General features: G+C 41.3%; 1 protein-coding gene across 1 annotated transcript in view; it reads right to left on the bottom strand.

The window, feature by feature from the left end:
• Window positions 1-1,804: 1,804 nt before the first annotated feature.
• Window positions 1,805-12,479, bottom strand: part of LOC142143126 (kyphoscoliosis peptidase-like) — a 58,693-nt gene continuing 48,018 nt past the window's right edge. Inside the window, exon 10 of the mRNA XM_075200838.1 lies at window positions 1,805-1,977. Coding sequence (XP_075056939.1) covers window positions 1,805-1,977 — 173 coding nt within the window. The remainder of the gene's footprint in view (window positions 1,978-12,479) is intronic.

A 12,479-nucleotide genomic window follows, 5' to 3' on the forward strand; every position in this document is an offset into this window, starting at 1 on the left:
CCACCCATATGTGTTATGGTATTGCAAGAATGACAAGAGAGGTCATAAGCCGAACACACTAAAAATCATGTGTGTGTGTATCCTGTCATGCATTTACTCTATACCCGGAATGTCTGGGATGCTCTCAAATTCTGGGTAGTTCTCCCGGCAATTCTTCCTACTGAAGTAGGCTGGATGGGAGCCGCAATAACGCGATTTATGCCCCACCCCTTCCACCCTTCCACACACACCCCCCTTCGGGATCTCCCGGACATCAAAAATTAAAAGTTAGCAAATATGATTTACTCATTCGGGGTTAAGGCTCCTGCATAGCCAGCCAATGATATGCATGTGGAGGTTCCTTAGTCTACACTGTATATTCTCCTTCCCGAGCCATGCTGGGTCTTTTGGGTTCCTGCACCATATAGGAGTAATCCAGGATCCGTGTCAGGCTGAGTATAGCTTTATAATTTTTCTCATATATACCTCTTTTTTTTGTTTCTGCCTGTCCTCTTTTCCTTCTCTCTGTTTACCTCCCTTTCACTTCTATTCCTATCCCATTTTTCCCCTCAGCAGGCCTGATTCATCAAGGCACATATCTGCCAATTTTTGAGCGTATCCTATCCTCTGCACATGCCCAGAACCGGAGATCACGGCCGTGAAACAAGGAGATATGGACGTATATGCAAGCAATGTCCATGAGAAAGTGAGCGTAAGGGGCACTTTCGATAGTATACGACTTCGGGGAGTGAACTCGGCGGGGAAGGGGCATGTTGCCATATTCACTGCTAAATAGGAGCATGCCAAACACGAGCGCAGGAAACTACGGGTCTATGGCCATGAAAGTAACTAGTTTTTCTGTCATATCTCTTACACCAGCTCTGGGTCTAGTCTAAGTCCAAGCCAATGTTGACAGCGCTGGATAAACACAGCTGCACACTCTCGTCATCTGATGTCAGAGTAGACCATACACTTCTCTCTTTGCAAACCATTATAAAAGACTTAATATTGCACACTTACATTGTTGGGAGTTTATAGTGGATAGTGCATTGTGGAACATTACATAGTGTACTTTACTGGTTTATTTGTCTTGAGAGGTATGTTTTATGTGTCTTATGCACTGCATGCATTTTTTTTGTTCTTTTGTCAAAACTGTATTCATAGATTTATAAGCCACATTAACAATATCAATATCATTTAACAGTCTGCTGTAGGACCAATATCATGTGTGGATCACTCATTGGATAATTCATCCCATTCAAGTTCTGTCAACTGTAGTCCCAACCACAACATTGGGATTCTATGACGATATTATATATAGACTGAACTCTATTTTGGATACTTTTTCTGAGTGATCGCTCAAGCATTCTTTTTAATATTTTATTTATTATTATTTTTATTAACCGCGGTTATCTCTATATTCACATTAGTACTGAAGGTCTAATTCTTCACAATATATGTGGTACATATTTCAAGTTTTAGGATCAGGCTGTGATTTGTGAAGATGTTATATGGGGCAGAGATTTGGCTGGTGGGGATACAGAGTAGGCTGGGGCAGAGATGTGGCTTTTGAGGATGCATAGGTGCTGGGGACAGAGATGGATAGGGGACAGAATATTGGATTTGTGTTGGAGAGAGTAGTGGGGGAGCAGGTGAAAAGTTGGGAATTTAAGTGAACAATTGGGATAATGGGGAAGGAGAGGAAACTTGGGACATTTGTGTAGGAAGGTTTGAAGTGAGATGTTGGGAAAGCAGATGAATGAAGCGGAAAAATATGTTACGGAGTGTGTAACTAATGGTTGTGAGATTTGTGTCCAAATTTTGATCAAGATCTTCTAATTTGTGCGTTGGATTGGTGCAGGTGCTTGTATAAGTGAACGAGTGTCTGCTGCCGAATGGCCTCTGCTTCTTCCCACTGAGGCTCCTCCACATCATGGGCATCCTCCACCACTGCATCATGAGTGTCTTCTTCCTCCTCCTCCTCCTCCTCCTCTTGAGCTGTATAAAGAGGATATAGACAAATGTATAGTTATTCCCAAGCATACCAACATTTACACTATGTCAAACAATGACAATGTTTGGGAAACCATGTAGCTGTGTACTAATTTAGTAATATTACCTCCTATTTTGGGGGCCAAAAGTAAATGTCATAGTAGCAACCAGCATATATGAGGGGTGGAGTGTTACATATGCATCGTTTGGATCCTGATACGATTTTTAAAGTAAATATTTGTTTATGTTATACACTGAGGGCTGAATGTACACTAGAATGACTATGTTGCAGGAGAAGTGACAAGGATTTGCTATGCAACCCAGTTGCATAGGCTCGTCAGAGGAACTTGGAAACAAGGGACGGGAAGAAGGCTTGGTGTCAGCCCGTTGTGAAGACTCCCCTTCAGATGATCTTTCCCGACACTGGATTTCCGCATTGTGACATAATGAGATAAGAGCGTCAAGGGTAGAGGGTAACTCCTGGGGTGCCAATACATCTTTGATTCGTTCCGCGAGGCCTTGCCAGAAGGTGGCCACTAAGGCCTCATTATTTCATTGATGTTCTGATGACAAAGTTGTGAACTTGATCACATATTGGGTAAGAGTTTTGGAACCCTGACACAGTCTGAGAAGACTAGAGGCGGCCGAAGAGACACGGCCTGGTCATTTAAAAATTTTCCTGAATGCGGCCTTGAAGGCAGCAAGATCTTGCAGAAGGGAATCATTCCTCTCCCAAAGGGGTGAAGCCCAGGCAAGGGCTTGTCCTGACAACAGAGCTATAATATAGATGACTTTAGTGCAGTCTGTGGAAAAGTTCTGAGGAAGTAGCTCAAATTGAATTGAGCATTGGTTCAAGAATCCTCGGCAATCCCTGGGCTCACCATCAAATTTTTGAGGAGTTGGCAACCGCAGGGAGTTGGAAGAACTAACTGGAACCCTGGTCTTGGTCTCAGCTGGAGTATCAACAGGATGAGCGGGTAATGATGTCTGTAGTGAGTCCAAGCGTGATGCTAAAGCTTGGAGGCATTGCAGAGTCTGTAATTGAGTAGCATTGTGGCGTTCTAAATGACCCACCAAATCTCGCAGCAAGTCTTTGGCTCACGTTTCTCAAGCAGGATCCATTCCTAAGGGTCAGATCATACTGTCACGAAAACCAGATAATGGGAATGGTCCTGACCTTTGCTCAAGTGACAGTCTACCCACAGAGAGGTGCTGAGTCTAATGGAGGAGAGGTATTCACCAGAGATTCCCACAAGGGAATATGGTCTTAGCTGCTCTCAACCGTAGGTCGCGGTCCTCTAGGGGGCGCAAAGCAGATAATATGCATAACCACCGAGCCACTGTAAGGCATAGAAGAAGTACTAGTGAGGAGATGAACTCAAAGAGCAATGGCACTGAGAACCACACAGTTGTATAACTCTGGAACTGGACCGATGATGAGCGATGCTCTGCAGTGAAGCCATAGGTCTAGACTGAGGTAAGCTGAACCAATAAGGCGGTGAAGCGATGAGCTGCAGAGAGCAATAGCCCCGAGATCCACACAGGTGTATAACATTGGAACTGGACCGATGATGAGCGATGCTCTACAGTGAAGCCACAGGTCTAGACTGTGAGGTAAGCCTGAACCAATAAGGCAGTGAAGCGATGAGCTGCAGAGAGCAATAGCACTGAGATCCACACAGGTGTATAACTCTGGAACTGGACCAATGATGGACGATGCTCTGCAGTGAAGCCACAGGTCTAGACTGTGAGGTAATCTGAACCAATAAGTCGGTGAACCGATGAGTTGCAGAGAGCAAAAGCACTGAGATCCAGGCAGGTGTATACCTCTGGAACTGGACCGATGATGAGCAATGCAATGCAGTGGTGATGCCTAGAACTGATGAGCTGTACAGTATAGGTGGGAACGATGAGCTGCACAGGTAACGTTGAGAGCTGCACAGGTATAGCTGGAAGCAATGAGCTGCACTGGTAACGCTGAGAAGCGGAGAGCTGCACAGGTATAGCTGGAAGCAAAGAGCTGCACAGGTAACGCTGAGAAACGGAGAGCTGCTCCAGTCTAGACTGAGAAGCGGTGAATTGCACAGGTATAGCTGGCAGTGATTTGCTGCACAGGTAATGCTGAGAAGTGGTAAGCAGCACTAGCCACAATGTCAGGAATAATGGAGTAGCTGAACGAGAGTCAGAGGAGATGCTTCCAATCAGGTACGGAGACTTGATGATCTGACACCCATTAAATAGAGGAGGGTCCTTATAAAGGGAACTGGCTGCAGATGATCCAATCACTACTGAGCAGAGGTTTGAAGGTTTCCTGGGTAGCGCCTGCACAGTGCGCTAGGCAAGATGGTGCCCGATGGAAGAGGAACGCCAAGCTGAACAGCAGACAACGGTAACCAAGGGAAACCACGGAACGCAATGAACCGCACGAAACAAAACTGGTGCGATGTGTGATACAGGCTCTCAACACCACTCGCCAATCTTTATTCGTGAGCATTACCCTAATCTTTTACAAATTACTGACATTCTGCCAAATCTTTCTTTGTGTCTTGGAAATCATGATATAATTGAACGTAATTCAGGTCTAGTCCATGGACAATGCATTGCTACATGTCTTATGGAATTACACCATCTTTGTCCGGTTTCTCATTAGGAATTGCTATTGCACGGACTGGGTGTAAGTCAACCAAATCATTACATTCAGGACTAATTGCTGTAAGCACTGTTTTTGTACAATGGATATTCCCCTGCCTATTGACTTCTACACCAGTCTCACTGGTTTCAGCAACTGCCCCTGAGGATCGGACCTCTCCCCCCTTCGCTGGCCTACGTGGCACTTCCTGTATAGTAATTGCATAATCATCTTCCTCTGAGATATTACCTTGTATATCCCTCAATATGGGATATAAGTTACATTTTCTATTTTTTTTAGTTTTGGTATCGGTTATACTTTTCCCACCGTAAGGCGGCGGTGGTGCGCTAGCAATCGCTACTCTTTTTTCGCAACACTACTTCCCGCTGCGCATGCCACATATTCCCTTCCTGTTGCCCCAGTTTTAAACTTAATCCTCAGTTTTAGTGATTTTAACAAACACATTAAATCTCCAAAAATACTGAATACCTCTGGATGAAAACTACCAAACTTATTAAAAGGTTTCACACATTCAGTAGTCATTATCCATTTATCACAGTATGCTGTTGCATATGCACCAAATTTTCTATTCATTATAAACTTTGCCTACCCTATCGGTCCTTTTTAACCTGTACTTCAGTTACACTGGTATCCCACACATTTATTTTGCACCCATTTGAAAACGGAATGCTTAATGCTTCGCAGCACAAGAGATTTATTTTTTTGTTGGCTGTTGTCGAATTCTATGAGATGCGTCTTCTTACTTCTAACACTGTCACTTTCAACTGAGAGAACGGAAATATCAATGTTTTGCTCCTGTGTGGAGACAGAATCAATGCTTTGCAGCACAAAACAATACCCTGCCTTTCCAGTGAAGTTCCTACTGAGTGCTTTAGAACTGGGAGCACTAAATATTGAACTCAACAATACCAGACTTTCCAGCGTATTTTCTAGGACCATCCACAATTCACAACCGCGGTTGCGTTTGCAACGCATATGGTCCGATCGCACAGCTTACAGGTACAAGTTATCTGTTTGCTCTACGATTACAATTGGGATTATCACGAAAACGTCTGTTTTCAACGTATACCTTGTATACCTACTGCGACTGGATCACTGATAAATAACTTTTGGTATAAATTTATTTAAAGAAAATAGCGCAGGGCGCTTATTTATATAATTGGACATGCACTTATTTTTGATATTGTGTATATTTTGGCAAGGGAAACCTTTAATTTCTGAGGCCAGGGGAAGAAATTTGTTTCTCGTTTAACCTTGCTAAAGGAGATGCATTATTTCCTAAGGTATATATCTGATACAATAAGCCTTTGCGGATGGAAGTCTTTTGCGTGTTGTGATGTGGGGAAGTGCCTTGTTTGGGGTTTGTACCTTTCTTTGGGAATGTGTATTCTGGACTGTCTGAAGAGGGGCCCCATGCTAATTAGATATTTTGATGTGTGAAGGTCCAACATTGAAGGCAGGAACTTTTAATTAGGACTGGCTCCTAGATTCTCTGCATCTGAAAACCAGATGCAGGACATCACAGCATCTCTAGAATTTCATAGATAAGTCTAAATATTGTTGACTTTGCAATGCATGTAAATCCATTTTTGTGTAAACACATTGCATCCTGATTCTAAAAATAGCCTTTGTCCAAATCCGTATAAAAAGCACTGTCTTGTACACTGAAATGTTCTTCTTGTTTCATCTCACTTGATCACTGGTACCTTCAACCAGTGTGAGAGCAAATAAACATCACTTGCTTCAAAGACCTGCTTGAAAACATCTTCAATATTGCTGTATTCCTGTGACCTGCAGATTAGACCCTAAATTGAATCCGTTCTCGGGCTGTTTCTGAAGTTGGACCGAACTTTTCCGGTACCACCGCTCTGCTTGCTAGCCTGCAGCTCTGGTCAGTGTGATAGGCCAAGTGGGATCCATCCACAGCGCCCCTGATCCATAGTAAGAGGTCAGGAGTACCAGCCCAGGTGCGCCAGAAACAGGGTACACTCACAGTGTCAGTTACCCAGAAGAAACCCGGTACTGGATGCCGGTAAGAAGTCCAGTGGTAGCAGCATTTGTAAGCCCCTCCTAATGCAGCAAGAAGTCGCATTTGGGATAACGAAAGGGAACGGTGGCAAAGTAAGCCCAGCCGGTTCCCAGCAGCAACAGACAGGGTGGCATAGGTGGTCCATCCTGTCACACCTACCTTGACACTTGTCACTTTTTACTTTCTTCATAACCTGTATCCTCAACAGTCTTACTCTCACAATCACTCAATTCACAATTCACATATACATTTGTTTTCTGTACATAAAATACTTTCTCAAATGTTGTAATAACTTTTCAGAGATTTTAGCAATTCCTTTCACTATAAAACACAACAGTAATATCTATCAATATAACCATTTAAGGATGTGGCAATATAGGATAGGGCATATATATATATATATATATATATATATATATATATATATATATATATATATATATATATATATATGCATATGCTAACAAACCACGTATTAATCGCAAAATGACATGAAAAAGAAAAAACTTTCTTTCTTGTCCCTAGATGTCACCAGCACCCCTTAGATTACACAAGGCAGATATTCGGTTTAGCAAAACTGGATGATACAAGGTACATAAGTATTTGCGTTCTTACCTATTTATGATGCGTCGCCACACTTTTATTGGTAAACTGAAATCTGTAGGTTTGCGAATCCTTGAGTAGTGTGGCATTGCTCTCGAGCCCCCAAACTGTTATGTCCGTTACTATTGTCACCAATAAAGATTGTCTAATGCAATTAGCGTGGTTCCAAAACACAAGAGAGATTTAATAGCAAAAAGTATAACAAAGTATTGCAAAGTATAATCGATACATACAATGCACACTGGATCCAGTTACAGTCATCAACCCTGAAGTCTATGTTGGCAAAAAGACAGCTGCTCCCCCAGTAGCCAGTTTATATACAGTTTAGTTATTAAAAAAACACTGAGGATGTCACAATGTATACAAGGTAACACTAAGAAAGTTTTTTATTGGTACGGGGTTTAAGTAAATACAGTACAATGCAGGCCATAGGTCAGTTCAAAGGATTATTCTTCAAAGGTGGGGGTGACTCACTCCATCTGTTGTGTAGATATCCTGCCCTATGCAAGCGCCGACAATCTGGTTCAAAGTAACCCATTAGCAGAGTATTTATGAGAATTAATCTTATACTAATCATAGCTGGTGATCGCTATGTGCGATCGCTTCTCCGATGATACCGGATTCCTGCTGGTAAAATGTGGATTAATATAAGACCAAACACCATACATTTCTCAGGACCTGAACCATAAATCCATTTAATGTAAATTTATTTTTGTATAAATAATCTCTAATTCTTAATAATAAAAGTATATGAGTTGGAACTTTATTAGATATGAACTATTAACAAATGTAGGTGTGAATGTAAGTGTATTTGCTCTGTTTAACTGTGCGATTGCTTATTTATCCTGGTATGACGTGGCATACTAATCGCAATTGCACGGAAAACTATGACAATCTATATTTATTCATTTAGAACGACTTTATACAATTATTCGACAAGCCCTATTGTCCCAAAACAGAGATGGCAAGGGGCATCCTATAATTTATCTGAGTAGAAAAGTAAATGAGCATAAGAAGAGATAAGCCATTGTACAGAAAGAAGCGTTGACTATTAAGTAGGCATTAGACACGCTGAGATATTATCTCTTCGGTAGACAGTTTAAGCTCGAGACAGATCATGCCCCGTTGAAGTGGATGTGTGCAAATAAAAGGCAGAATGCCCAGGTGACAAGATGGTGTTTAGTGTTACAGAATTTTAAAATTACAGTGGAATATAGACCCGATACACAATTAGCCAACGCAGATGAATTGTCTTGTGTCTTCTGCTTAGAGTCTACAAGTGTTCCGCCCTCTAGGTTGAAACAGCTTTTGTGGGACAAATACACTGGAATAGTGTTGTAGGCAGGTATATTAGTCCATGGAACAACACAACACAATACCTTCAGAATTTTACTACGGTATATTATTTAGGCGCTCTACTGGGTAAATTATACCTCACTTTTTGTTCTCTTTGAAAATTGAAACAATTCATACATTCATTATTAAAATAACAGAGAACAGCTGCCCTCTTATGGAATAGTTTGTGCTATATCCAAAATGGTGAAGACAAATCACAAGAAAAAAAAGGGGGGCAAAGAAAAGGCGCTGTTCTCTGACTATTTCAAAACACCAGCCATATTGTATTTAAAACATTAATTTAATGTAAGTAAACATCAATAACACATAACCATTGCATTTCCACAACATATATAATACTCATCCACTGCAATTTATCAATTAACATGAATTAAACATAATGACAAAGATCCACCTCTTAAAAAGCTTGTAAGTTATTTCTAGGATGACTATTTAATCAATCCTGGGGGTGCACTCCCCAGAAAGTCAATATTACACACTCTCCGCAGAGAAAAAGTCAGTTGAAAACCAGCATGGGTGTTGAATGCAGTCTGATAGTAATTCAGACAGTGTGAAATCAGATTGATTTTTTTTCTTGAGGTATATTAGTCTTGGATTTCTAACCTACATGTTTTAAAAACCCCAGGTAGAGTGTTTATATTTGTTAAATGCTTGCCATAGAGATGTTCAGTTTTATGTAAAAGCTTTTAAGGGTCCCTGGGGTGTAAATGGAGAAGAGAAGGGTGGGTTTAATTTACAAGGCCCAGTCCGGGTCTTCTGTTCTTCAGTCATACTGAATAATGCTGGCACCTGTGAGCTGAGTTTAAAAGGCTGCTAAGCAGTGGATTCAGTTCTCTACTTGGGGAAAGGGACTACAGAGTCTTTGTGTGAGGAAGCCTGATCTTTAATGTGAGAAAACCATGCTGGAGCTATTTATATTTTGTTTTAGCCTGTTAGTCAGGAGTGACTTGTATTTAGTTCTGCCGGACAGGCAAGGTGTTCATTTTGACGTTTTACTTATTTGTTTGCCTAATAAAACTAACTCATGCCAGTTGTACTGATAACCTAGGACTTGTGTGATCTCTCAGGTGCTGCTCACTACCCTCTAACCCAGGTGATGACATCTGTCCCCTACCCCGGTCACAATAATAAATATATATATATATATATATATATATATATATATATATATACATATATATATTGTGGCGAGAATTGGAGGTCGTCAGAACCGACACTTAGTAAATATACCTCTTAGTGTGTTTCATAATGCATTGCTTCTATCCTCCCGTGTGCACATACCTTTAGAGACATTGATGTACTTCTATACCTCCAATAGCTTTGTCATATTGTTCATATCACACATTCGTAGTGTAACACTGAACACTGACAAATATATCAAGCCAAAAGGGAACCATTGTCAGCAATTTCTCCCAATTTGTGTATGACACTGGCAATTAGCCTTTCTCAATCTTAATACTGATACTTAAGATTCCAAGACACTACTTACCTAAGTTAAGTCACAAGAAAGCTCTCCACCATATGTGTTATATGTGGGGGAATTGAAAGATCTAACACAAGCCCTATAGTCATTCTGTGTTCATTTTGTGTGTTGTTTCTATAAAATGTCCACAACATCTTGTTGAACTAATACTGCATTGCCATAAATGTCTAACGAGGCCCAGGTCTTAGGTAGAACTGTGTAGGTTGTGATGTTGATGTTAAGGAATTTAATTCGCAACACATAAATGCAGGGTGCACAATGGCTCAGTGGTTAGCACTTGTACCTCACAGCGCTGGGGTCATGTGCTTGATTCCTGAACAAGGCCTTATCTGTGTGGTTGTTCCCACCATTTTTAGGAGGGTTTCCTCGAATACCCTAAAAACATACTAGTAGGTTAATTGGCTGCTGACAAAATTAACCCTAGTGTGTGTTAGGGCATTTAGACTGTAAGCTCCATTGGGGTGGGGACTAATGTGAATGACAAATATTCTCTATACAGCGATGCAGATTTGGTGGTGCTATATAAATAAGTGGTGATGATGATTATTAATGACAGACTGCTTCATTCACAATGGCAGCACAAGTTTCAATACCAGAGGTCAAATAGTGTGGAAAAATAATTGGTGTGATACATCAAGGGAGTAATGCATCTTAAATACCTATGCTCATCCTGTTTTGTAAAGGTGACATTAACGGCGTGCACAGGGTTAATGGCCCCTCTGCATTATCTAGACACCTAGTGGGGTTACAGTAATATCATGCTGGGAGCATTTCCTTGTCCTAAACCAACTGAAATGATCCACGAAAAGTCTTTTCTTGACAGTCTTGCAGTCTAAGCTGATGCAGTCAATGAGCTGTGAAAGTGAACATAAAAACACTTTGGATCATTTAGCATAACCATTTTGACATTAAATAGGTTTTTTGCTAAAGGAATGGAATCTTGGGAATTTAACAAATTTACTTTATGAACCTCATTCAATGACACAGAGCTGTAATACACTGTCTCTGCACTGTATGAGCAGTCACCAGCCTGTGCCATTCAGCCAATATCACAGCCAATGTTATGCTATCTTAGAGAATATGCTATGGGAATTGGGTATTCATGATCATTTAAACAATTATAATCTGAAAATGTTAATTGTATAAAACTTCCCTCACCTTACTTACCCCTTCTCAATAACCAGGCAACTTACAGGTAATTAGAATTATAAATATGTATATTGAAATACTGTAAGAGAGCTCCCATTCAATTCAACTATTACTGTGAGATATAGGAACTGTAGCAAGTCTTTCATAAGGCTTAACTTAAGGATACTTGCAAAAAAAGAAAGAGAAAAAAGATTCTCCCATAAAGGAAGCACTCAAAGGTTTATAAATTATCTTAAAATAATTACTTTATTATTATACATCTTAAAATGCGCAATGAGTGAAACAATTAATATATAGTGTTAAGAAGTGAGAATAAGAAAATAAACGTGATTAAAAACAATGTATATGTTCACCTATTAGCAATGCTCGTTTCCAAGATCTATATATTTTTATTAAAGTATTGTACAGTTATATCAATATCTTGTGTTTATTATTAAAGATGTCCTTTATGTCTTTGTATTAAACTCTAATTTTTAATAATTAGGTAACTCCAGCTTCATAGTAAAAATGACATATAGTTCAAATGTTTCAGTTACGAAGACAATTGTTGCTATGTAGGTGTAACGCCCCCTGCGGGGAAAGACAGGGACAGACGCAACAGAAAAGAACTCACCTTGTAAACGATGGTCACCTCCAGTCCGCTTCCGATTTCCCAGCTGCGATCTAATCCCAGCAGATCCGCAGCTGCAGTCACCTCCAATCACGTCCCTCTAAGATAGAGACAGGGATTACGGCCGTGCCTACCAGGTAAGGGCTGTCCGAGACTACGGCAAAGGACAAGGACACGGTCAGTCCAAGCTCCTTGCCGCCTCCTCACTTTGTTCTTGCCAAGACGCGGGGGACTACAGGCACTGAAGGCCAAGACTAATCCGAGGACTAATCCCGCCTCAAGTGCCTCACACACCTGCCGGTGAGGGCCTAACCGAAAGGGGGAATCGAGCGCGATACTCACCGGGACACTCCCACTTCCGATCCGGTTCTCCTGCACCTTCCCGACTCCTGCGGATGACAAGAACACACAGCCTCCCTCTACGCTCTCCGTGAAACTAAGATGGCACCCACAAAACTGGACTAACTACAACGGCGACCCGACCCTAACAACGTTCTAATGGTCGGCAACGCAACTAAGTCAAACACTAGGACTAACTAAATGTGGTGCACTAACGGAACTACTAGTTACACGCTACGGGGAACACCAGCCGGTGTTCACAGCCTAAACCGGAGGGCGGTTCCTAACC

Source organism: Mixophyes fleayi, chromosome 3 (assembly GCF_038048845.1).
Source record: "Mixophyes fleayi isolate aMixFle1 chromosome 3, aMixFle1.hap1, whole genome shotgun sequence".
Taxonomy (NCBI): Eukaryota; Metazoa; Chordata; class Amphibia; order Anura; family Limnodynastidae; genus Mixophyes; species Mixophyes fleayi.